Source organism: Leucoraja erinacea, chromosome 19 (assembly GCF_028641065.1).
Source record: "Leucoraja erinacea ecotype New England chromosome 19, Leri_hhj_1, whole genome shotgun sequence".
Taxonomy (NCBI): Eukaryota; Metazoa; Chordata; class Chondrichthyes; order Rajiformes; family Rajidae; genus Leucoraja; species Leucoraja erinaceus.
Window position 1 is genome coordinate 18662552 of NC_073395.1, and position 24116 is coordinate 18686667.

The 24116-nt window shown below is 45.9% G+C and overlaps 1 protein-coding gene across 1 annotated transcript in view; it reads right to left on the reverse strand.

Moving 5' to 3' along the window:
- utp20 (UTP20 small subunit processome component) overlaps positions 1-20704 on the reverse strand; it is a 77255-nt gene extending 56551 nt beyond the window's left edge. The window contains exons 1-18 of the mRNA XM_055650506.1: positions 20549-20704; positions 19506-19586; positions 19118-19184; positions 18209-18341; positions 17380-17568; positions 15579-15660; positions 15029-15166; positions 13995-14150; positions 13225-13371; positions 11430-11564; positions 9554-9631; positions 7970-8178; positions 7542-7670; positions 6867-6958; positions 6177-6282; positions 4146-4296; positions 3350-3412; positions 687-845 (exon numbers count right to left, since the gene is read on the reverse strand). Of these exons, the coding sequence (XP_055506481.1) occupies positions 687-845; positions 3350-3412; positions 4146-4296; positions 6177-6282; positions 6867-6958; positions 7542-7670; positions 7970-8178; positions 9554-9631; positions 11430-11564; positions 13225-13371; positions 13995-14150; positions 15029-15166; positions 15579-15660; positions 17380-17568; positions 18209-18341; positions 19118-19184; positions 19506-19586; positions 20549-20593 (2160 nt within the window). The 5' untranslated portion in view covers positions 20594-20704. The remainder of the gene's footprint in view (positions 1-686; positions 846-3349; positions 3413-4145; positions 4297-6176; positions 6283-6866; positions 6959-7541; positions 7671-7969; positions 8179-9553; positions 9632-11429; positions 11565-13224; positions 13372-13994; positions 14151-15028; positions 15167-15578; positions 15661-17379; positions 17569-18208; positions 18342-19117; positions 19185-19505; positions 19587-20548) is intronic.
- Between the last annotated feature and the right edge of the window lie 3412 nt (positions 20705-24116).

The window sequence follows — 24116 nt, forward strand, 5'->3', positions numbered from 1 at the left end:
GATCGGGACTCTTCTTCAGGCTGATAGTAGTAGGGGGGAGAAGACTGGAAAATAGGGATTGGGATGGGACAGAGTCTGGCAAGTGATAGGTAGATACAAGTGAGGGGTGGGAGTTAGTGTTCAGGAAAGTAGGAGAAGGAGTGGGCCATTGGCCCCAACGAGCATCAACATTTAGATAATTAAGTGTTTAGGAATGGCTTAGAGGGTCAAATGATGGCAAATGGGACTAGCTTAGATGGGGCATTTTGGGCAGCATGGATGAATTGGGCTGAAGGGTCAGCTTCCGTGCTATGACTCTATGACGCTCCATTCTAATGAAGAATTCTACTACATTTTGGTTACACCCACACCAGGGACCTCGCACAAGATTACTAATTAACCCGTTTATATTACACAGTGTCTGATCGAGGATGATCTGCTGTTTAGTTGGTTCCTCAACATTTGCCCAGAAAACCATCCAGGATATCTGCTGGGAATCCTTCCTGCACATCATTGCTACTGTGTTTGTCGGGCCAATCCAAGTGTAGATTAAGGTCACCACAACTAATGCACGTGTCTCTAACGTGAAGCCTCATTTGTTAACCAAAGCAGACGCTTTTATTAGTTTGCAAGTCGCCGCTAGTACATTGCTCAGCCCCTTCTTTACTATTAGATTCTGAAACGGAGAAGAATCAACCCAGCCCTACCTCTTGGTACGGCCCCTCAGGTATACATAGCTGCACCAAATCATGTCTCAGTCTACTCAAGTGCAACAGCTTCTCCCTGTAATCGTAAACAGTTGCAGGGACCAGTTCAGCCTGGAGCAAGGAGGCAAACACGCACTTATGTACCTCTTCGCCGTCATCCTACACAAATGGAAACACAGAAACATTTCATTTCGTTGGTAATTTGTTGGCATCGAACAAGCTGCCAGAGAAAATGGCAGAGGTAGCTACCATAACAGGTAGCAAAGTGGTGCTGCGGTATAGTTGCTGCCTTACACCACCAGAGACCCGGGTTCAATCCTAATTACGGATTGTGCCTGTACGGACTTGGTTCTCCCTGTGACTGTGTGGGTTTTCCCCGGATGCTCCAGTTTCCTCCTACGCTCAAAAGATGTACAGGTTTGTAGGTTAATTTGCTTCTGTAAATTCTAAATCGTCCGTTGTGTGTAGGATAGTGTTAGCACTCGGGGTGATCACTGGTTGGTGGGCTGAAGGGCCTGTTTCCACACTGTATCTCAAAAGTCTAAAAAGGTCTAACAACATTTAAAAGTGGATAGGAAGGATTTAGAACGATATGGGCCAAATGCGGGCAAATGAAACAAGCTTAAATGGGGCATCTTGGATGCATGGATGAGTTGTTTCCCAGCTGAATTACCCTATAACACTCCTTTATAATACTATATTTTGGATTCACCCATATCAGGGGTTTGCACAATAAGATAGCTAATTACACAAAGCCTGGTACACGATATTCTTTGATTGCTCTTTGATTAAAACATACTAAAACCTAAAATGCAACTGAACACCACAGAACAAGGTGGTTACAGCAGTGAGGAATCTTCTGCTTTGACAGTCTGGAAACAGGAGATACATTCTCAAAATGGATCATGCCATGATCATATTGAATGGCCAGCTCGAAGGGCCGAATGGCCTACTCCTGCACCTGTTTTCTATGTTTCTATAAGGAATTAATCATTCAGGACTGAACTAAGACAAAATATATTTACTCAGTCGATGATGAATTGTTGGAATTCGTTGCCTTAGAGGACTGGAGGTTCAGTTGCTGAGTATATTCAAGATTTCACATATTAGAGAATTCAGGACAGGGGCTGGTGCAGAAAAGGGGCGCTGAGATCAACAATCAGCTGAGACTTCACCGCATGACAAGGCAGATACTTTAGAGATACAGATATTGCGCAGATACAGGCCCTTCGGCCCACCAAGTCCATTCCGACCAGCGATCACCCTGTACATTTCTACTGAAGCCAATTAACCTTCAGGTCTTTGGAATGTGGGGGGAAACCAGAGCACCCAGAGAAAACCCAAGAGGTCACAGGTTGCACATAGAAACTCCTACAGACACCACCCAGTGTGGATAGAACCTGTGTCTCCAGCACTGTGAGGCAGCAACTCCACCATTGCCTCATTTTGCCACCCAAGATTTGTAAAATATAAATGGCAAACTCCTGCCACCATATCCTGTGCTTCCAATCAATACATGTTAGAATACAAAAGATAATTGTTTCAGCCGGAGAGCAGTAAGATGTGAAGTTTACTCCAACGTGGGCAGATGTGGTGGCAATAAAAGTCAACTGAATAAACACAAAGCGAAAATGAATGTTAGGGTGTGTGGATGAAGTTGGATTAAAACATAAAGAGCAAGTAGCCTTGAGAACCATGACAACGGCTGGACACCAAATGCTCACTTCTGGACTGCATGGTTCATGTAATTCGTGTCTAGACCCGAAACGTCACCCATTCCTTCTCTCCAGAGATGCTGCCTGTCCCGCTGAGTTACTCTAGCATTTTGTGTCTACCTTCACGTAATTCAATTTGTTTTAAGAAGTTTTTACTCATTTCTTCACAGGATGTGGATGCCACTTGCAAAGCACTTACTGTTTACACTAATTCAACCGTATTAAGCGTTGACACAGAGAACTGCACACGTGGTTTATACCAAAGATAGACACAAAGTGCTGGAGTAACTCAGTGGGTCGGCCAGCACCTCTGGAGAGAAAAGATGGGTGATGTTTTGGGTCGGGTCCCTTCATCATACTGGAATGTCACCCATCCTTTTCCTCCAGAGATGCTGAGTTACTCCAACATTTTGTGTCTATTTTAAGTGTTGACCACCTTGATGTTGGGCTGGAGTAGTTCAGGTAGACGCATTGGTCGGCATGGACGAGTTGGCCAGACGGGCACGTTTCTTTGCTGCATCATAGCATGGAGTTCAACACAAAAGTTGGAATAACTACAGCTTTGTCTCAAGTTATTGCAGAAGCTGAACGTAAACAAGTTCTTAATTTATTGGCTATTTGAGAGGTATACGGGCCTAACGCAGGCAAACAGGACAAAGCCGGTTGAGGCATCTTGGTTGGCATGGACGTGGTGGGCCAAAGGGCCTGTTTCTGGCTGTGCGATTCTAAGGAGTCACAAAGCAGTTAAGGAAAACAGACACCTTTACCTAAAGGACATCAGCAAATCTTCACACCAATCCCCTGGTTAAGGTCATGGTTAAGAACACAATTCGTTACTCCAGCTTGATTTAATGAACCTCACAGCTCTAGTGGTCTCAAGGCACATGGATAGAAAGTTCACCACCACCCCACTTGTTATCACAAGGCAGAGATGTGGGAATCACGTACCTCTATTCTCTTTGGCAGCTTCACATCAAAATGATTCAGAATCCTGAGGGTCAGGAGGCGTACCTACACAAAGAGAGCACGGTTAGTGGAACGGCAGCAGGCACACAGTGACAGGACCATTTAAAGAATCTGTTCAAATACAAAACAAAGAATGAATTCTGTCATCTGGAGCAACAATTGCAAATCGTTCAGAGCAAATACTCCTGAATCAAATGCAAAAGTGCCGAAAACATCCAGTCCATCACACAGGCCAAACTTCCAACTACTGACACCATTGGCACTTCACACTAGCTTGGAAAAGCAGCCAACATAGTCAAAGACTTGTCCCACCCCGGTCATTCCTCCTTCTCCCTGCTCCCATCTGGCAGAAGGTACAGAAGCTTGAAAGCGCTCACTGACGGACTTAGGAACAGTTTCTTCCCCTCTGTTATTAGGCTTCTGAACTGTCCTTCCACAAGCTAGGGTACACCTCTACCGATTCACCTCCACCACATTGCGGACATTGGACTTTCTCTCTGTAAACATATGCGCTACAATGCTGGGAACTATCTTCTGCACTCTGCATCGTCGACCTATTCCTCGACCTATTGTACTTGACTTTTAAATTTACACAAGGAAGGCAGAGAAAAAGGTGCAAGGGTGAAGATATGCTGATTCTATGTGTGGTATATCTGATGTTTGGTCAGCATGCAAAACACAGCTCTTCACTGTAGCTCAGTACACGTGACAATAATAAACGTAGACCCTCAGCAGGTCAGACAGCAGCGGAGAGAGAAACATTACAATTAAAAGTTACCTTTGAAACGTCTGATGACAGATTTGGTCGCAGTTCCTCGTACAGACTGAGCAGCATGTCCTGTGAGACCAAGTCTTTACAGCCACACAACGTTAACCGGGTGTAGTACAGGTCGCCCAGCAGGAGGGCAGACACGTCTGCCGGTGAGCTTCTGCGAGAATAAAAGGCCAAAAGCACAATGGGAAACAGCGGGCAGCCGATCTGGCAAATCTATCAGGAGGCTAAACAGATCATTGCATTTGCTGCATTTTCATGAGAAACCTCAGCAAACTCACATGGAACACAGTGCAGCACAGGTGTAGGCCTCTCGGCCCACAATGGCTGTGTTGACCATGTTGCTAATTTAAACTACACATTGCTTGTACATAATCTGTATCCCTCCATTCTCTGCCCATTTACTTGTCTGTCTGTGCCTCTTAAACGCCAGCATCGTATCTGCTTCCACCACCACCCCCGGCAGCGTGCACCAGGCACCCGCCACTCCTGTGTTTTTTTAAAGTGGAGATACTGCTGATGGTGGAATTTTACGCAAAAACATAGTGCTGGAGGAAATCAGTGAGTAAAGCAGCATCTGTGGAAGGAATGAACGGATGTTGTTTAGCGTTGGGACCCTTCTTCAGACAGAGTCTGTCTATTTCTCCCCACAGAGGCTGCCTGACCCTCCAACACTTTGTTTTTTGATCAGGTTGCCGCATTAGGCTCCTTTAAACTTTCCTCTTCCACTGTAAAGGTGGGCTCTCTAGTAATTGACCGTTTCACCCTTGGGAAAAGACTATCTTATTAAGACAAGGAGCTCCAGCACCTGATCGCTGGCAGTGCTGCACTGCACCAGCGTTTGGTTTGCATTTCATGGATCAATTCAAATTCTCCATATCTATCAGATGGCTGCACATTAATTGCCTTCTATAAATTGGCCCTAGTGTGTAGGATAGGACTGATGTACAAGGTGTTTGCTGGTCGATGTTGTAGGCCAAAGGCCTGTTTCCAGCCTACATCACTAAATAAAATTAAACATTACCAGACTATCTCACTAATAGCTGTACCCAAGTGTTCCATAATTCCCAACTCATGGAAATACAGCTGAAACACTCCAGATTGCAAGGTGCTGCAAGGTCCGAGAACACTGATGCAATTATAAAGAAAGCACGTCAGCGCCTCTACTTCCTGAGAAGATTACGGAGAGACGGTTTGTCAAGGAGGACTCTCTCTAACTTCTACAGGTGCACAGTAGGGAGCATGCTGGCCAGTTGCATCGTGGCTTGGTTCAGCAACTTAAGCTCCAAGGAGCAGGAAAGACTACAAAAAGTCGTAAACACTGCCCAGTCCATTATCGGCTCTGACCTCCCTACCATCGAGGGGATCTATCGCGATCGCTGCCTTAAAAAGGCTGGCAGCATCAAGGACCCACACCATTATGGCCACACACTCATCTTCCCGCTGCCTGCAGGTAGAAGGTACAGGAGCCTGAAGACTGTAACGTCCAGGTTCAGGAATAGCTGCTTCCCCACAGCCATCAGTCTATTAAACTCAACTCAAACAAAACTCTGAACATTAATAGACCATTATCTGTTTGTTTGCACTTTATCTGTTTATTTATTCATATCATATTAATATATTTATTTATTCATATCATATTCATATCTGTGTATATATTTATATAATGGTATATGGACACACTGATCTGTTCTGCATTCATGCCTATTATATTCTGTTGTGCTGAAGCAAAGCAAGAATTTCATTATCCTATCTGGGACACATGACAATAAACTCTCTTGAATCCTTGAACTGCAGATGCTGGTTTACAGAAAAAACCACAATGTGCTGTAGTAACTCAGCGGGTCAGGCAGTATTCTCTGGGGGACGTGGATAGGTGACATTTTGGTTGGAATCCTGCGTCAGACATTGAAAAGGGGCATCGACCCAAAATGTCGCCTGGCCATGTCCCCCAGAGATGCTTCCTAACCCGCTGAGTTACTCCAGCACATTGTGTCAAACTTTCCACCGCTAATACAAAAGCTATAAAGTACTTACTTCATCAAGTTCCTTACATGCTCAACGGGCAAAAAGTTGAGAATTTCCAAAGACTCTGTGAGACTGAGCAGCGTACTGACTGCTTGACAGGCGACGTACATCCACCCTGGTGAGAGACGAGTAGTCGCATCATGGGGTACAAAGTACAGGAAGAATGCCAGTCTCAGCCACGCTGAGGGTTTTAGGATTACAGGTGGACGCAGACAAGAAAGACACTGAGCTCATCCAAAAACACCACCCACAGTCTTGCAAAAAACATCTCACAATATTCTGCTCTGAGCCACTGGTGAAGTGTGGATCACCCCCTCACTGAATTAGAACAGCAGCTTCCTGGCAGGTTAAGAGCGGACTAAATGAGGAGAGAGTGGCCTGACTTGGGAGATGCCAGAGACTGAGACACGGGAGATTGATACACAGCTAAATGAGCAAGTGGGAAATGAAAAGGGGGAGAAAGAGGAGGAAGAAAGAAAGGGGTGAGAGAGAGAGAGATAAAGAAAGGGGTGAGAGAAAGAGGAAGACGAGAGAAGAGAAAGACGATAGAAGAGAAAGAGAGAAAGGAGAAAGAAGAGAATGGAGAAAGGGAGAGACGTTATTTCTAGTTATATGGCAGCTTTCATTATCTCACGACTTCCTGAAATAAACGTACAAAGCCCATTGCTCTCCACCATGGTATGAGAATAGCACACTAACCTTCGTTAATGGAGTCACTTTGTTCGCGAGCATTCAGGAGGCGATCCAGCAACAAGTGAACCGGAGCCAAGACTTTTTCCGTTTCCAACGGCCTGTGTGACAGATTAGAACATGGTGCAAAGATGAGACCAGAGATGAAAAGGCAAAAGCGCGACATGGTGGAGGAAAACCGTGCAGGTTGCATAAATTCCCCACAGCTGGACTAGTCAGTTCACCTGCAGGCCGATTTTACATGACATCTGGTCTTCCATGGGGACATCACCTCTCCTTTGTGGTATAAAGGCTGCAACATAAAAGGCTGCAATGTTCCAGAGGTGTTGCCGAGCCCAGGCCCAAGCTGTCCAGCCACAGATTTGGAGCAAGGCCACAGGCAGCCCTGAGTGTTGGAGTCCCTCTGTATGCGGCCCAACTTCAATCAAAGCCTGGTGACTCTCTGCGTGCTGATCCCAGACGTGGATCTGCTAACATTCATTACAATTGATCAACTCTTCTAAATCTTTACCCTGTGTCTCTGTGCACTGTGGACAGCCTTATTTTAATCATGTACAGTGTTTCTGTTGACTGGATTGTATGCAACAACAAAAAAGCTTTTCACTGTACCTCGGTCAATGTGGCAATGAACAAAACGAAACTTTCAGCTGCAGAACTAGGATAACCGGAAGTGCCTTTTCTCACCTGAGATGGGGGAGAACGATGAGAGCACCCCAGCTGTGTTCCAGATCAGGTACCCCGCCATCTTCGCGGAGCTGCAGCAGAGACAGGATGTAATCCAATACTCTGCCGGTCCCTGTTCCATCACCTGAGCTGCAAGAGGTATACACAAGGTTTAGGTGCACAGGGTGCCAAGTTCAATGGGTCAATGCTTGGCCTCCCCAGAATTTGCATGTTGTACGTTTACACCAAACACCATTAACATTTTTCACAGAACATACCGAGACCATTTGGCCCACTTCTGATATCCCACCTGAGTTGCCTCCCAATCCATCTACCCCATCAGGCTTTCAGTAAGTCTTTCATTTCACAGTGCAGGCACAGCGGGCAACCAGTAAGCAGGGGACAGTTCACGATCTGGCCCGGTTTTGATAACGTGAGTCACCACATACCGTGTAGACACTTGCGGTTGTCCTGTGAAGAGGAGAGGATACTTTTCAAAGGCCATCGATCCGTCTTTCGGGGGCTTGGCTTTGGTCAGAATAAGTTTCACCAGAAGTCCCAGCGTTTCCTCCCTGGCCAATGTGTCGCCCGCAGCAACGCTGTCCCCCGCATACTGCAGACTCTCCCCCACGTACTGCATCAAGCTCGGCAGGAGCAGCTGTAAAACAACGACAAACAGCAGAACAGGGTCATCCGTGTGGGCTCCACTTGACAGGAGGGACCAAAGCAAAATAGTAAAATGGCAGGATTTCAGGAAGAAAGCAAAGGTCGCTCGAAATAATCAGTAGGTCAGGAAAGTGATGTGAAAGAACAGTACAGTACAAGGACAGGACATTCAGCCCACAATTCCAAACATGATGTCAAGACCAATTCTTATCTGCCTGCACATAATCCGTATCCCCTCACTCACTGCATATCCATGTGCCTGTCCAAAAGTCCCTTAAATGCCACTATCTTATCTGCCTCCACCACCACCCCTGGCACCACATTCCAGGCACCCACCAATCTCTGTGTAAACAAAACTTGCCCCGCACAACCCTGCTAAACTTTGCGCCCTCACCTTAAAGCTATGATATTTTTAAATGTTCTGCCTGTCTACGCCGCTCATAATTTCATATATTTCTATCAGGTCTCCCCTCAAGCCCTGGCCTTCCAGAGAAAACAATTCAAGTCTGTCCAACCTCTCCCTCTAGCAAATACCCCAGGCATCTTCTTTAGAGAGGATTGTGATTTACTATAGCCCGTGTTTTGTCTCTTAAAAAACTTTTTTTAAACCCTTGCTCTGCATCCTCAAGAAATATGAAGTGATGGTTACGCACAAGAATAACCGAGGAGCACATCTACAACTTGTGGGAAATTTCCCAGCTCCACCTGTTGGCTGAAAATCTGGAATAGAATATAAATACTCCTTTGTCAGAGCGACGGCCACCAAACCTAAATCAATCTGAGAGATGAAAAAAAACTAGTGGCAGTTACGATTTTGTGAAACTCTCTGGCTCACTAACGCTCTGAGGGAAGGAACTCTGCACCACACAGCCAGGGGCAACGTGACTGCAGACCCAAATCAACCGGATTCATTCATTCGTTACTCTTCGAGTAGGGGCACAAGGGCCAGGCTAGCCCAAACACACACCTCGAGTTGGCAAAGCATTCCTGATAAAGGGGAAGCAAGTGGCACAGCGGAAGAGCTGCTGCCTTACAGTACCAGAGACCCAGGTTTGATCCTGACTGCCGGTGCTGTATGTACTGAGTTTGCACGTTCCCCGTGGCCCGGTTTTCTCCGGGTGCTCCGGTTTCCTCCCATATTCCAAATACATGCATGTTTGGAGGTTCATTGGCTTCTGTAATTGCCCCCTAGTGTGTAGGATAGAGCTAGTGGTCGGGTGATTGTTGGTCGGTGTGGACTCAGTGAGCTGAAGGGCCCGTTTCCATGCTGTATCTTTAATCTCCAAACTAAACTAAAGCTCAAAATAGCTGCACTGGTGCCAGACCTGGAGCTGGACACCATCCATTACCTTGTTGCAAATACTCACCTGTTCAAATGTGTCCATATCAAACATTGCCTCGGAGAATTCCAGAATCAAGCTTCTTTCAAACCCACTGCTGTAAACCTGCAGAAGAAAATGGACACAGAATTCAAGTTCCATAAGATGAGAGATGAGTGAAAAGCATTGTTCTCAGCGTAAAGGTTTAACACCGATGGGAATCTGTACAGTCAACATTCACAACCCCGCAGAAGTGAGGATTGGAGGGAGAGTGGCCAGCATTGGGTCTGAAGCGACAGAACAAGATGCACAGTTGGAAACACGAGACTGGTATCCTGAGCAAAAACAGGCAGGAGAAACTCAGAGAGTCAAGCAGCATTGGTGGAGGCAAAGGGACAATCGAGGTTTCAGGTTGAGACCCTGCATCTGGGCTGGATGCACATGATGCACAGTTGAGGGGTTTTGAGGATGGATGGAAAGCAATTTGGCAGACCTGCATAGGATGTTGCAGTAGAACCGTGTATATTCTAGGACCGATACATTACAATTAACGCACTGATCTTGCATTGGTTGCAGAAGGGATGAGAGAACTCAGATACAACGATGGATGGGGGAAACTTGGGCCCAATAAGCAGAAATGGTTAAGAGGATAGAATCAAGGAACTGCGGATGCTCGTTCACAAAAAATGACAAAGTGCTGGAGTAACTCAGTGGGTCAGGTAGTATTTCTGGAGAACATGGATAGATGATGTTTCAGGTCGGGACCCTTCTCTAGACTGAAACATGAAATGTTACCTATCCATGCCTTCCAGAGATGCTGCCAGGCCCGCTGAGTTACTCCAGCACTTTGTGTCTTTTTTGGTTAAGAGTAAATTTGACGGATGTTCTCAAGACCATGAATGACATTGTTAGAATGAGAAACTATCCAGTAGTGAGAGGGAAATTAAACAGCAGAGGGTGACTCAAAGCAACGAACAGAAGCAGATAGAGGACAGGAGCAAGATATTTACACTGTGGGTTAATGCGATTGGGAACACACTGCTTGAAGAAACGGTGGAAGAAATTCATCAAGAACCCTCGACTGGATAAGTTCTTAAAGAAGGAAACATTACAAGGTTACAGGGATGGGATTGAGTGGGTCTTTTAAAGAGCTGTCATCTATTCAATGGGCCAAATTGTCTTCTCCTATTCCGTGTGGTTCTGCAATTCTCCATAAAGATGCCGAGTGTCAGGAAGTGACGGTTGAGAGGGTCTCCTGGTCATGGTAATTAATGAGGGGCCGCAGAACTGTGGAAGGACAAGTGGTTCAGTCAGCCTCATCTCCCTACTGCATCTCCCGATCCCGCCAACTCCTCGCACACAGCAGAGCGAGGGCACATGTATGGGTTAGGGCTGGGGACCCACACCTGTAGCCGAGGAAGACTGCTACCATTGTCATAGAGCTACACAGCACAGAAACGGGCCCTTTGGCCCAACTCCTCCATGTTGGCCAAGTTGTCTAACCAAGCTAGTCCCACTTGCCTGCACCTGGTCCATATCCCTCCCAACAACAATGGAGCCAGCATCAATCCCCGTGGTATACCGCTTGATACAGACATCCCGTCTCTATCACTACCCTCTATCCCTTGCCTTCGCCAATTCTGTGACCATTTTGCGAGCAAGACTGTATCCCATTTGAACTAACTTCCCAGACCAGCCTTCCACATAGCACCTTGTTTAAAAGAAAAAAGAGACATGTATTTCATTGAGGTGAATGGAATCAAAGCTGGTACCAGAGGCACAGCAGAATTGAGCAATAACAATGTGCATGAGTGACTGACTGGATAGCTCAACGGTCAGCATGACCAGTCCCTGATCTTAGAACTGACCCCAGTCACAGAGTATATTGCAGGACTACACTTGTCGACAACAAGTGTTTAAATACCTTTCTGGCAGTTTCTTCAATCAGTGAATCTGGCAGAGAAATGTTCTCAGCCATCAGGAGTGTGGAGACAACCTTCAGCAGAGTCCTGCAGTAAGGCAACTCCATCTGTGGGCCCGGCAACATCAGGAGCAGAGTCTGAGGGACAAACCAGATAGAGAGAGTGAAGAAGAAGCACGGTTCATTCCGCACAGGGAGGAATAATCTCCCGCGGGAGGCATAAAGGCACAAAGCAGTAGCGGTTTTCAGAGCGGACACACGATGCAGAAGGGGAGGCCTTGAAACTTAGTGGGGTTCAGACAAAACCATTGACGGGCACCACAGCAGGTAGTGCTGCTGCCTCACAGATCGAGAGACCAGAGTACAATCTGACCTCCGCTGTCGTTCACGTGGAGTTTGCACATTCTCCGTGCGTCTGCACCAGTTTCATCCACTTTCCAAAGAAACGCAAATTGAAACGATAATTGGTCGCTGCAACTCAGCCCTGGTGTAGGGGTGTCTGAAGAGATTTAATGGGCATGTGAGAGAGAGTGGGGCTGGTGGAATTGATAGGACAGCTTGAGAGCTAGCACAGTCTCAATGGGCTGAACAGCCTCCTTTATGTCATTGGGAAATAACAACAAGCAGGCAAAAGCCGCTTGTGATTACAAGATAACTAATCAGAACTCATAGGTTGCTAATAAGAGGGGAAGATGGATCACTTGTTTGCAGGTGTTTGCTCACACCCAGATAGCTTGTGTTGAGATTGGTGGTGGGTGCAAATTGTTCAGTAACTGGCCAAGGAATTTTTCTTCACAACGACCATCAGGCTATTGAACGCTACAAACTCCAACTAAACTCCAAACTATGAACGGCGGCAAATGGAGCAGCGATAGATTTGCTGCCTTACGGTGCTTCGAAACCCAGGTTCGATCCCGACTACGGGTGCTGGCTGTAGAGTTTGTACGTTTATCCGGTGACTATGTGGATTTTCTCCTGGTGCTCTGGTTACCTCCCACTTTTCAAAGCGCATTAATTAGTAGGTCAATTAATTAACCTAATTAATTGTAGGTTAATTAGTCTTGGTAAATTGTCAGAAGTGTGTATGAGAGAACTAGTGAATGGGTGATCATTGGCCAGCGCAGACTGGGAGGGCCAAAGAATGTGTTTTCGCTTTGTACCTCCACACTAAACTATCTGCCTGTGTTGCACCAGGAACATTTGGTTTTATTTTGCTTTCGCACTATATTGGGACTTTAATTAATGACTTTTTTTTTTTTTGCTTGTTTATTATATTATCCATTGAGTATTGTGTTTACAAACCTGTTAAGCTGCTGCTAGTACAAATGTCATTGTTAAGTTTCAGGACATAGGACAACAAAACACTCTTGGCTCTCGTGAAGGGGCAATGGGACTCGTGCACTCCCCGTTGGATTGCAACCTTGTCGTGGTCGGGGAACTTGTGTGTCTCAGTGACCTCTAGAGCTATGCCAGTGGGAGATTCGTCTCCTGTTAGGGTCTCCCATGCTGGACAGGTCAAAGTGTAGAGGCGAGACGAAGAGCGATCCCACTGGTCCTCCAGGTTGGAGGTTGAGCGCAGGGCTAACAACCCTGTCTCGTAAAACAAATATGTTACGGAAACAGCAACTGATAGAACCAACACTACTGACTGGAGGCATAATAGGCAAAATGTGTGTAAAATGTGAGATTCGTGCAGTGGTGTAAAGGCTGGGGGTGGCTGGATCAGCGGAACCACGCCAAAGCTTCAGCTGATGAACAGCCCTGTCCCGAGCAATCCATCTCACATTACCGGCCTCACCTCACACACCGCGCTGGGATGGGGAACCTTTGAGCCCTGCTGAGCCTCCAGCAACACGAGGAAAGTCTGCAACAAGCGGCGGATGTGATCCGAGACTCGACCAGCGTCCTCAGGGTCGACTCGATCTTGGAGGTCCACGATACACTCCTGTCAAAGCCACAAATGCCCACGGCTTAGCCCTTAGTTATAGAAAATATCCTTGTACTGGGTCAAGACACAGCATAGCTTATTATTCATCTTAAATCATTTCATCTTTTCAAAAAAATAAAGAACATCAAAGGGTTATTTTGTAGTCTGCCTGACTAGTATATACAGTAATGTAAAGAGATTATGTAAAAACAAGGTAACATAATTGATATACTGTGGTCGGCGTACTCAAGTATTACCAGTGTAAATTCTTGTAATAGTCTTAAGGATTTAAAAAAAGGCAGTAAAGGAGGATAAATTTCCAAAGCAACTTTTACAATCGTGTATATCCTAAGATTACTTTTTAAATCTTGGTTACTGCTACAGAAAACCTGTTGTATGTTTAATACAGAACAAGGTTTCCCAACCAACACCCAAAACAGTAGAGACCCAAAAGACAGCAGATGTTTGAACAATGGGTCTGCTTGTCCCTAATATCTAAAATAGAACTAGTGTATGGGTGATTGTGGTTGGCGTGGACTTGGTGGGCAGAAGGTTCCGTTTTCAAACTAAACTAATAACATTAAAAAAAACTGTATTGGCTTGAAATACACAGACAAGCAGTATCTTTCATCGCAACTTACTTGTAAACAGTTCCACAGGACGTCAAGGTGTTCTTTATGGGCGTAGGCAGCACATGACTTGGCCATGTGGCCAACTGCTTCACAAACTACATCCCACGGAAGCACCGTGGTCGCCTCGGTGACGGGTCCCAGCTTTTGCAAGATAACGGGGAAGACCTGCAGCAAAGGAAACAAACTCACCAATCAGAGATTCTGCAACAAGCAGCTGGCTAAAAGAAAAACTAAATCCCCAATGAGAAATCAAAAATTACAACAGGATCTTGATCAGCTGACAAATGGGCCGAGTAATGGCAAACAAAGATTAATGAAGATAAGTGCAAGGTGATGCATTTAGGTAAATCAAAACAGAGCTGGCACTTCAGTGAGTGGTATGTCTCTGGGGAGTGTCGTAGAGCAGAGGGATCTGGGAGCATAGGTGCATAGTTCTCTGAAAATGAAGTCACCGGTGGATAGGGCAGTAAAGAGGCAGCACACGAGGTTATTGCTGCTGACACACTGCTCTGCTGCCCTGGTTTTGATGCTGATCTCCAGTGTTACTGGTACGGAGTATCACTAGTACATCAACAAACAGTATGCTTGCTCTCCTGATGACCACATGGAGCCTTCTCCAGGCGTTTCAGTACCCTCTGATCTGTTGGTAGGTTCATTGTACATGCCTTGTGCATACTCTTGCATGGTATGATTTGGCTGATTAGCACGTAAACAAAGTTTGACACTGTATCTCGGTACACACGACCATGATAAACCAATACTAACAAATGAAGTAGGAAGGAACTGCAGATGCTGGTTTATACAAAGGACAGATACAAAGTGATGGAGTAACTCAGCAGGGCAGGCAGCATCTCTGGAGAAGAGGAATAGATGAGGTTTAATGTAGGAACCCTTCTTCAGATGTTCAATCAGTTTGAAGAAGGGTCCCGACCCAAAACACCACCTATTCCTTTTAATCCAGAGATACGCCAGCATTTTGTGTCTACCAACGAGTGACCTATCTTTTAAGAAAACACTGTCATCCATACTAATTAAAACATTACCTTGGCTGAACAGGAGTGGAAGGCATTTTGAACACCTTTGCACATTTCGAACAGCAGCTGTCCCACCCCTTCGGCCTTGGCTCGGTGTGCCTCAAGGTCAGCAAACATGAAGTTGAAAAGAGCACTGTGATCAGGAACCTGCAAATATACAAGACATGATTTCACACATGAAAGCAGACACATATCTCCATGAAAGTCCTTTTAAACTCTCTCTCTCTTCAAAGAGTTTCAAACTAATTTACAACAATTTGTAATTACAGTGAGGGTGGAGGGGGAAAGTGAGACTGAGGAATGACAAGTGCAAAAATTTGTTGTCAGAAATGACCTAAATTAAACTTGATTCACTAAAGACCTGCCTCTCTTACCCAGTTAGAGATTGTCTCAAAATCCAGTCCCACATCACAGTGGTTGATGAAATCACATCAGAAGTTGAGCAGCAAATTGCTACGGATACAACGAAGACTCGAGGCTCCTGGGGTCGGAGAACTGGCAAAAGCCAGCCTTGGCTCTGATACCGTTAAGCCAAGAATAAGTGTCAAGATCAACTCACCTTTCTCATTAAGAAAGCAAAACTTTCAGCTGCGAAGCGTCGGATGTGTTCTTTACTGTGGCACAACAGCGAACTGTACAAACTAGGAAAAAACAGCAATGTTGAATTAGCAATCTCAGAGGTTTTCAGCTAGAGCCAGAAAGGACACTGACAATAATATCTTGGAATAAAGAAATATTTACTTTAATTCACAATCAAAATAAAAGACATTGACAAAAAAGCACACTGAATCTTGCAGAGCAAATGTTATATTCTTATTCCTCTCACACAAGTTAATTGTAAAAAAGGTAGAAATGCTGGCTCAGTTAGGGCAAAACTAAGAGCTAGAAGAGTGATTAAAAGGAATACCTGTGGGAAAAGTATCTGATGAACACACATAATTGTTCTATTAATGCAAGACATAATTTAATTCAATTCAAATTATTACATAGACTATATTATTCAAAAACGAGGTTGAATAAATTTTATCCAAACGTCTCTCCCAGATGCGATAAATGTTTGTTTCAAAACGCTAATATAACACATTCATTTGTAGGATGTACAAAGTTGAATAAATTTTGGAGCGATATATTTGATATATTTACAAAGCTTTTCAAGTCCACAATAGAATCTAAAACGGAATGGATTATATTTGGAATAATAGTAGAAGATATCAATTTAAATAAAGACCAAAACGTTTTTTTTTATTATTAATAATTGGAAAGAAATTGATAACCTTTTATAATTGGAAAGAAATTGACATTTTCGGACTTGGAAATTTTTAGCGTAGATTAAAGCGCGGGCGGCTTGAAAACAGCACCCTACCAACTGTTAAAATGTGGGATTAGGATATGATGGACATAGCATTCGTCCCTTACCTACCTGAAGCGACTCCCAACCTCGTGGAGCTGGGGGCTCCGTTAGACTCCGACCCCCGACTAATAGCTCCAAATCCAGCGCGGCCCGCGGCCGGAAATATGACCAATTGGGATACCAGCGGGGAGCGGCAATGTTACCGGGGTGCGGCAAGCTCCGGAGCGCTGTCATCGAGCGTCTTTTTGGAACCGCGGAGTGGGGGCTCCATGCGGCGCGGTACTGCAAAGCTTGCTGATTTCCGCATGTTGTGTTCATCCGGAGCTTGCCGCACGGCGACCCGTGGATAGATCTACATCTCCGAATAAAGAGGGGTAGAGTTGCCGGGGTGAGCTACAAATTTCTGCGGAACTTTTAAGCATTGACCGGCCTCTCAGGTAGGGGACTAAGAATTATTTCTTACTTTGCCACTAACATTTAAGCAATGATTTACAGATGTTTTTCCCGGGTCTCCAGGGAGGAGGCAGCCGCTACAGTAGTACATACCTGGGTTGACCGTGGGTCATTTTGGGTCAGTTTTCAAACGCGTTTTTGCGCAGACTATCTCTGGCCGGTTTTTAGCTTTTCGGTTTCTACCGGATTTTCCTCTTAAATTTTGGAAAAATACAACCATACCAACTGTTAAAATGTGGATTAGGAATATTTTTTAGATAAATATGACCCCTTTCTATGTTGATAGATTTCTCCGAATAAAGATTTTTTTCTTGTACTTGCTTATACACACTTCACGTTTTTCTATTCTCTACCATCTATTTTCCTCTTTTTCCCCCCTTTCTATTGTTTTCTTTTTCTTGTCTTGATTACTTCCTTCTCAAAACATAAAACTCGAGGTTGTACATAGAATGGATTACGGTACGACATAGTTGGCACCTAAAATTAGGTTCCACTGTACTGTTTTGTACTGTATTAACTTCTAATAAAATAAACAACAACAAAAAAAAAGGAATACCTGTAAATATCGGTAATATCTTTTACCAGCAGCCTCCAGAGGTACTTGTACAGGTAGGAGAGGCAGGTGAAAGCCCACTCCAGCACCTCTGTGTCCTGTGTGTTTAGCAGGGAGGTAATGATCACAAAGAAGTCTCTGAAGTGAGGATAGAAATCCGCCTGCAGATCCCTGGCCAGCTGCACCACCAAGCTGTAATACAGAAACTCATCCCCATCATCACACAGCAGCAGCCCACACAGGGTTACATGAGACAGAGATACACGAGACTGCTGATTCTGGAGTCTAAAGCAGACCAAAGCTGTTGGAGGAACTCAGTGGGTTGGATACTATCTGCAGCGGCAAATAAATAGTTGGTGTTTCAAGTCAGGACCCTGCGCCAGGGCTGAGAGTGTAAAGGAGAGATAGATGGTAAAAGGAGTCAAGGGAAGGGGCGAGGAAGGAGCTGGCAAGGGATCGGTGGAGACACGAGGAACTGCGCTACTGGAATCTTGAACAAAAAACACAAACTGCTGGAGAGAGTCAGCAAGTCAGGCAGCATTCTTGGAAGGAAGGACAGTGTGAAGAAGGGTGCCCAGCTGACACGCCACCTGTCCATTCCCTCCACGGATGCCGAGTTCCTGCAACACTTTGGGTTGTGCTCCATGCATCAATGGATCCAGGTGAGGAGGGTTTGTGAGCAGATGGAGACTGGTGGGGAGAGAATGGTGGTGATAATCAGAGCCTGGGAGGATAGGTGGAGTTAACACTTATAAATAATAACAGGTTAAATATAAGGTGCACCAGAAAACTGAGCGCGTGCACTGTGAAAAAAGAGCTAATCCTGCCTTACTCCAGCAACGGTTGATGGGCCATGCTGTTCTTGATTTGAAGATGGATCTTCAAGCTTTCAACCACTGCATTTTGATGGTAGACCAGCTGATTGAAAGACTGGCATTTCCCCACAACGTCTTTGCGAAATTTAACTGTTTTTGAAAAAAGAGAGGTGGGGGATGGGTTAAATCTGCCTGACATTTTTCCCTCAATCAGCTTAACTGGTTACAAGAACAAATACAGCAGGATCTGAAAGAACAGTTCATGTTGGGAGTAATCAGCAGGTGGGGTAGCATCTCTGGAGATAGAAGCCAAGTCCACATTTTAAGTTGCTGACCCTCAACATTTTGAATAAATCTGGTCATCAACCTGAAACATTTACGCTGAGTCCCTTGTAGCAACCGGTTAACGCAAGAAGCATAACAGCTAACCTGCGGCTCCCACCTGCTCCACACGATCATGAACATACGCGGAAGAGTCACAACGACTATGTTTGCCCCATATTCCGCAAAACCTTTCTTATCCATGTGCCATCCATCATTGGCACACCATTGTTCAGTGTCACCTACACACCCCAACTCTGATTCCTTCAATAAGCAATAAACAATGGTTCTGTACTAACAGAGTGCAACATAATTACACCAAAACAAATCATTGATTATACAATAAAACTCCAATAATCCAGCACGCTCAGAACTTTAACAATACCGCACTAGCTTATTTGTTAGACATGATTCTATTAATGTTCCGAATCACTTTTAATGCATTTTGATTTTGGCAAAAAAAGACCACATTTGTTCGAGTTGAAATCTGTCGGCTCTTCCTTAGCCCACTTTCCTAGTTGATCTATATCCTGAGGCAACATTCTTAAGTGGAAACTTAACAATGAACATGTTGTTAATGGAAGGGTGAGAGTAATAAGCCATACCAAAGTGTTCCGTGCAATTCAGATCTCTCCATTTCTCCAGTCCTTCATAAAAATAGGTTTCAACCTCCTGAGGAAGCAAGCATAGGGTTAATTTCTTTCTTTTTTTTTAAACAATTTCTCGCTATCCCCATTACTGGTAAAACTCCAATGATCTGGAAGTTCTGATGGCTTGGCATGCAGCTCACTCATTGGTTATGAGAGCGATCCAGAGATCCACAGTAGAAGCTGAGTGGGGTTCGGAACACAGGGAAGTTTGCAACTGGAGCAGGGATTGGTGTCCGGAACACCAGCCGTCAGGAAAGGGAGAGGCTTGCAGCCGGAACTGGGACCAGGGTCCTTCCACAGGCCATCATCTATCATAAACCAATGCCAGCACCTGATATCTTACCTCAGCATCGTCGCTCGTCCTGTCAATCCGATGGATTATATCGATATTCACATTTGCCAATCGTTCAGAAAAGGTGAGAAACTGTTAACAGGAAGAAGTGAAACAATTACAAAAATACCCAATCACTCAGTACTCAGCAAAACAAAAACATTGGCCTAATCAATTTTACTAACAACAACAAGCAGGTTTCAAGTCTAGAATCTTGTCGAATAACAAAGGTACTCCCGTAAGGGAAAGGGTGTAATTAAAGGCTACATGAGAGTCTACATGATAGACACTATTATTAACAATGTATTAACTTAAGAAATCAGGTTCAAGGTGGGAGGGATATATAGAAAGAGCTGCAAGAGTAGTTGAGACAGATACAATAACAACATCAAAAGACCGTTGGACAGGTACTCGGGGATAGGGACAGGAATCTTTTATTTTATTTTATTCATATTTAATCGATAATGTTTTAGTATTAATGTTTTATGTATCAGGGGAGAGATGGGGAGGAGAGACGGGTGGGGGGGAGAGATGGGGGGGGGGGAGGGGAGAGAGATGGGATGGGGGGGGGGAGAGATGGGGAGGGGGGGGGGAAGAGGGGGAGAGAGATGGGGGGGGGGGGGGGGGGGGGGAGGGGGGGGGGGGGGGAGAGGGGGGGGGGGGGGGGGGGGGGGGGGGGGGGGGTTGGGGGGGGGGGGGAGTGGGGGGGGGGGAGGGGGGGGGGGGGGGGGAGGGGGGGAGAGGGGGGGGGGGGGGGGGGGGAAGTTGGGTTCCCTGGGAAGAGGTGGGGCCCCGGGGAGGGATTGGGTGGGGGGCGTAGAGAGATAGTGGGGTGAAGAGGGAGGGGGGGGGGGTGTAGGAAGAGAGGGGGAGTGTAGAGGGGAGAGCCCGGGGGATGGTGGGGAGCGCCGGGGGGCAGTCTTGCCGAGTTGGGTCTGGGGAGAGAAGGAGATGGTGAGGGGTCAGAGAGCGCCCGGACAAGGGTCGGGAGATCGGGGCGAGGAGGAAGGTCTGGGATCATCAGGAGTATGCATCCCGCTCCGCTGGCCGCTTACCCGGAACGTGTTGCCGGCTCGGTGCCGGCCCGGCCCGTCCTTCATGGCTCAGAGCTGGTTCAGCGGCCGCAGAATCACACGCCGCTACCGTCGCATGGGCGCCGCCATCTTTGCCGCGGCATTCTGGGAGCCCCACCACGGGCAGGGTGACGTCACGCGCGGCGGCCCATTGGAGAGGCATCGGAGCCCTACGTCACAACCACATGACGTCATAGCCTGATTGTGTCGCGCGCACACACACTGGTGCATTACGTCACGTACTCCGGGGGATTACGTCATGCACGGGCATGGCGCCACGGGCTGATGGAGAGGCCACACTGTGGACCGTTCTGGTCGCCAGGCTACGGAATGATGTCTTTAAGATGGAAAGGGTTCATGATAGATCTGCCAGGAAAAGGAACAGCTCCTTATAGTCTTCACCAGTTCACGTTATAGGAATAGAATTAGGCCATTCAGCCCATCAAGTCTACTCTGCCATTCAATCGTGGATGATCTCTGCCTCCTAATCCCATTTTCCTGCCTTCTCCCCATATCCCTTGACACCCATTCTAATCAAGAATGTATCTATATCTGCCTTAATATGCACTCTTGGCCCCACAGCCCTCTGTGGCAGTGAGTTCCACAGATTAACTACCCTCCCACCGAAAGAGCGCCCTTTGGCGGTGCAAGAACGACAACTAAGATGTATAACTTATTATATTCACAAAATAGCTTCTCAGCAGGTTCTTACAACAAGTCTGACCACAACGGTGGTCAGCACTCAACTGCCGCGCGAAAACGAAACCGCGTGAAAAACTAGCAGCCCCTCCCGAGTAATTCTATGACTTCTGGACCTAGACCCTTCCACCAGTGGAAACATCCTTTCCACATCTACTCTATCTATGTCTTCACATAATTTACAACCTAATTGTGTGACTATTGAATTCTCCAATTATAGGATTGTTCTAATCAACAACACCCTTTCCTCTTCCACCTGTATTCCTTCCTCTGACTTCACATTTCATGTAAAAATAAGGTACAGGTACTGGCATCACTGGTAGATAAGCTGATGAAAAAGGCTTTCAGCACTTTGGCTTTATGTCAGAGTATTGAGTATAGAGGTTGGGACGTCCTGTTGCAATTATATAAGAGTTTAAGAAGGAACTGCAAATGCTGTAAAATCGAAGGGAGACAAAAGTGCTGGAGAAACTCAGCGGGTACAGCAGCATCTATAGAACGAAGGAAATAGGCAACGTTTCGGACCGAAACCCTTCTTCAGACTGATGTTGGGTGGGGGGGGGGGGGGGGGGGGGGGGGGGGGGGGATGGGGAGAAGAAAGGAAAAAAGGAAGAGGAGGAGCCAAGGGCTGAGGGAGAACTGCGAAGGGGAGGAGGCAGCAAAGGCTACCGGAAATTGGTGAATTCAATGTTTATGCCACTAGGGTGCAGACTGCCCAAGTGGAATATTAGGTGTTGCTCCTCCAATTTCCGGTGGTGTTGTTCCTCCAGTTTCCGGTAGTCCTCACTCTGGCCATGGAGGAGGCCCAGGACAGAAAGGTCGGATTCGGAATGGGAGGGGGAGTTGAAGTGCTGAGCCACCGAAAGATCGGTTGGTTAATGCGGACCGAGTGGAGGTGTTCGGCGAAACACATGAAACACATTAACACTATCCTACACATGCTAGGGACAATTTGCATTTATACCAAGAGAAAACCCATGAAGTCACGGCAGAGAGTGTACAAACACAGTACAGACAACACCCTTAGTCAGGATCAAACCTGGGTCTCTGGCGCTGTAAGCACTGTAAGGCAGCAACTCTACAGCTGCACCACAGTGCTGCCCGAACTGTTAAGGATTTTGTGTTGCTATTGTTACGCTGAGTACTGTCGTTCTTGGAATAACTGATAATTTATTGTATATTTATTTGTTGTTGCATCAATGTGCCTGTTAAGTTGCAACAGGTAAGAATTTAATTGTTCCAGTTCTCCTTCAGACTGTGATTTTTACCAAGACTAACCTGTCACATCCCACCCCTGTCCTCTATATACTGGTTTTCGTCCCTCCACTTTCTGCCCCGAGGCAGGGTTTCAACCAGAAACATCGGCTATTCCTATCCCTGACGGGTGCCATTTGATCCACTGAGTCACTCCACCAGTTTGTTTATTTGCTCAAAGTAACCTTTCTTTTAATTCAATTTGTAAAATTAAACATGATAGGATTTGAACTCATATTTCTGGGATAGTAGTCATAGCCTATGAATTAATTAGTGTTTTTTCCCCCCACAATATATAAAAGTCCCCACTGTGGACATGAATCCTTTTGCAGTTTAATGACTTCAGACTTTAGAGATACAGCACAGAAACAGGCCGAATGGTTCACCGAGTCCATGCTGATCAGCAATCCCCGTGCACTAGCACTACCCTACACACTAAGGATAGTTTACAATTTTCCTAAGCCAAATAACCTACAAAGCTGTATGTCTGTACAGATAGAGGTTTTTCATCCCTGACTCGCCCTGTAAATTGTGTTTTTTTTCTCGCTCTCTCTTTAGCTTTACTTGTTCTATCTTTCTGTTTCCATTAGTTTCTCCTTTCTAATTTCATCTCGTACAGGATGTGTGGATTAATGGCATTAATTGCATAAATGACCCTAGTTAAAGATATTATGCATAATTTTATTTCACATTTTATACCCTGGGATGTAGGGTGCCCTATGTTTATGTCCCTGCCCTGACTTTGAACCAAGGTCTGTGTCACTTTCCAAACCCAGCATCTATTCATTTAATATCATTCCAATGACTTTCTGTGCGTGTTATTCAGATGGATTATTTTCTTGCTTTCAGTGACACAGATCCACCTCTGGGGTTCCATCATTGTCACTGGAGTAGTTTGTACTTTCTACTGCACGCTGGTTAGTGAACAGGAGAAAGTAAGTGCGAGATGGCACTGATTTCATTAATCATGTTGTGCGGCACAGTGGCGTAGCAGCAGAGTTGCTGCATTACAGCATCAGAAGCATGGTTTGGTTCTGACTACAGGTGCTGTCTGCACAAAGTTTGCATGTTCTCCCCAGGACAGTGTGGGTTTACTCTGGGTGCTCCAGTTTCCTCCCAGTCCACAAAGACATTCAGGTTTCTAGGTCACTTGGCCCTCTGTAAATTGCCACTGGTATGTAGGGAGTGAATAAGAAAGTGGGATAACATGGAACTAGTGTGAATGGGTGCCATTGAGTGATACAGTATGGAAACAGGCCCTTCGGCCCAAGTTGCCCATGCTGACCCACGTCCCATCTTTACCAGTCCCACCTGCCTGCAGTTGGCCCAAAGGCCTCTAGACCTATTCTATCCATGTACCTGAACCGAATGTTTCTTAAAAGTTGCAATAGTACCTGCCTCAACTACCTCAGTTTGTGGGGCTCGTTCTCTACACCCACCGCACTTTTTGTGAAAGGTTTACCCCTCAGGTTCCTTTTAAATCTTTCCCCTCACCTTAAACCTATGTCCTCTGGTTCCTGATGCTCTTGTGATTGATTGTCGGTGTGGACTCTTTGGACCAAAGGATCTGTTTCGATGCAGTATCTTTCATTCAATC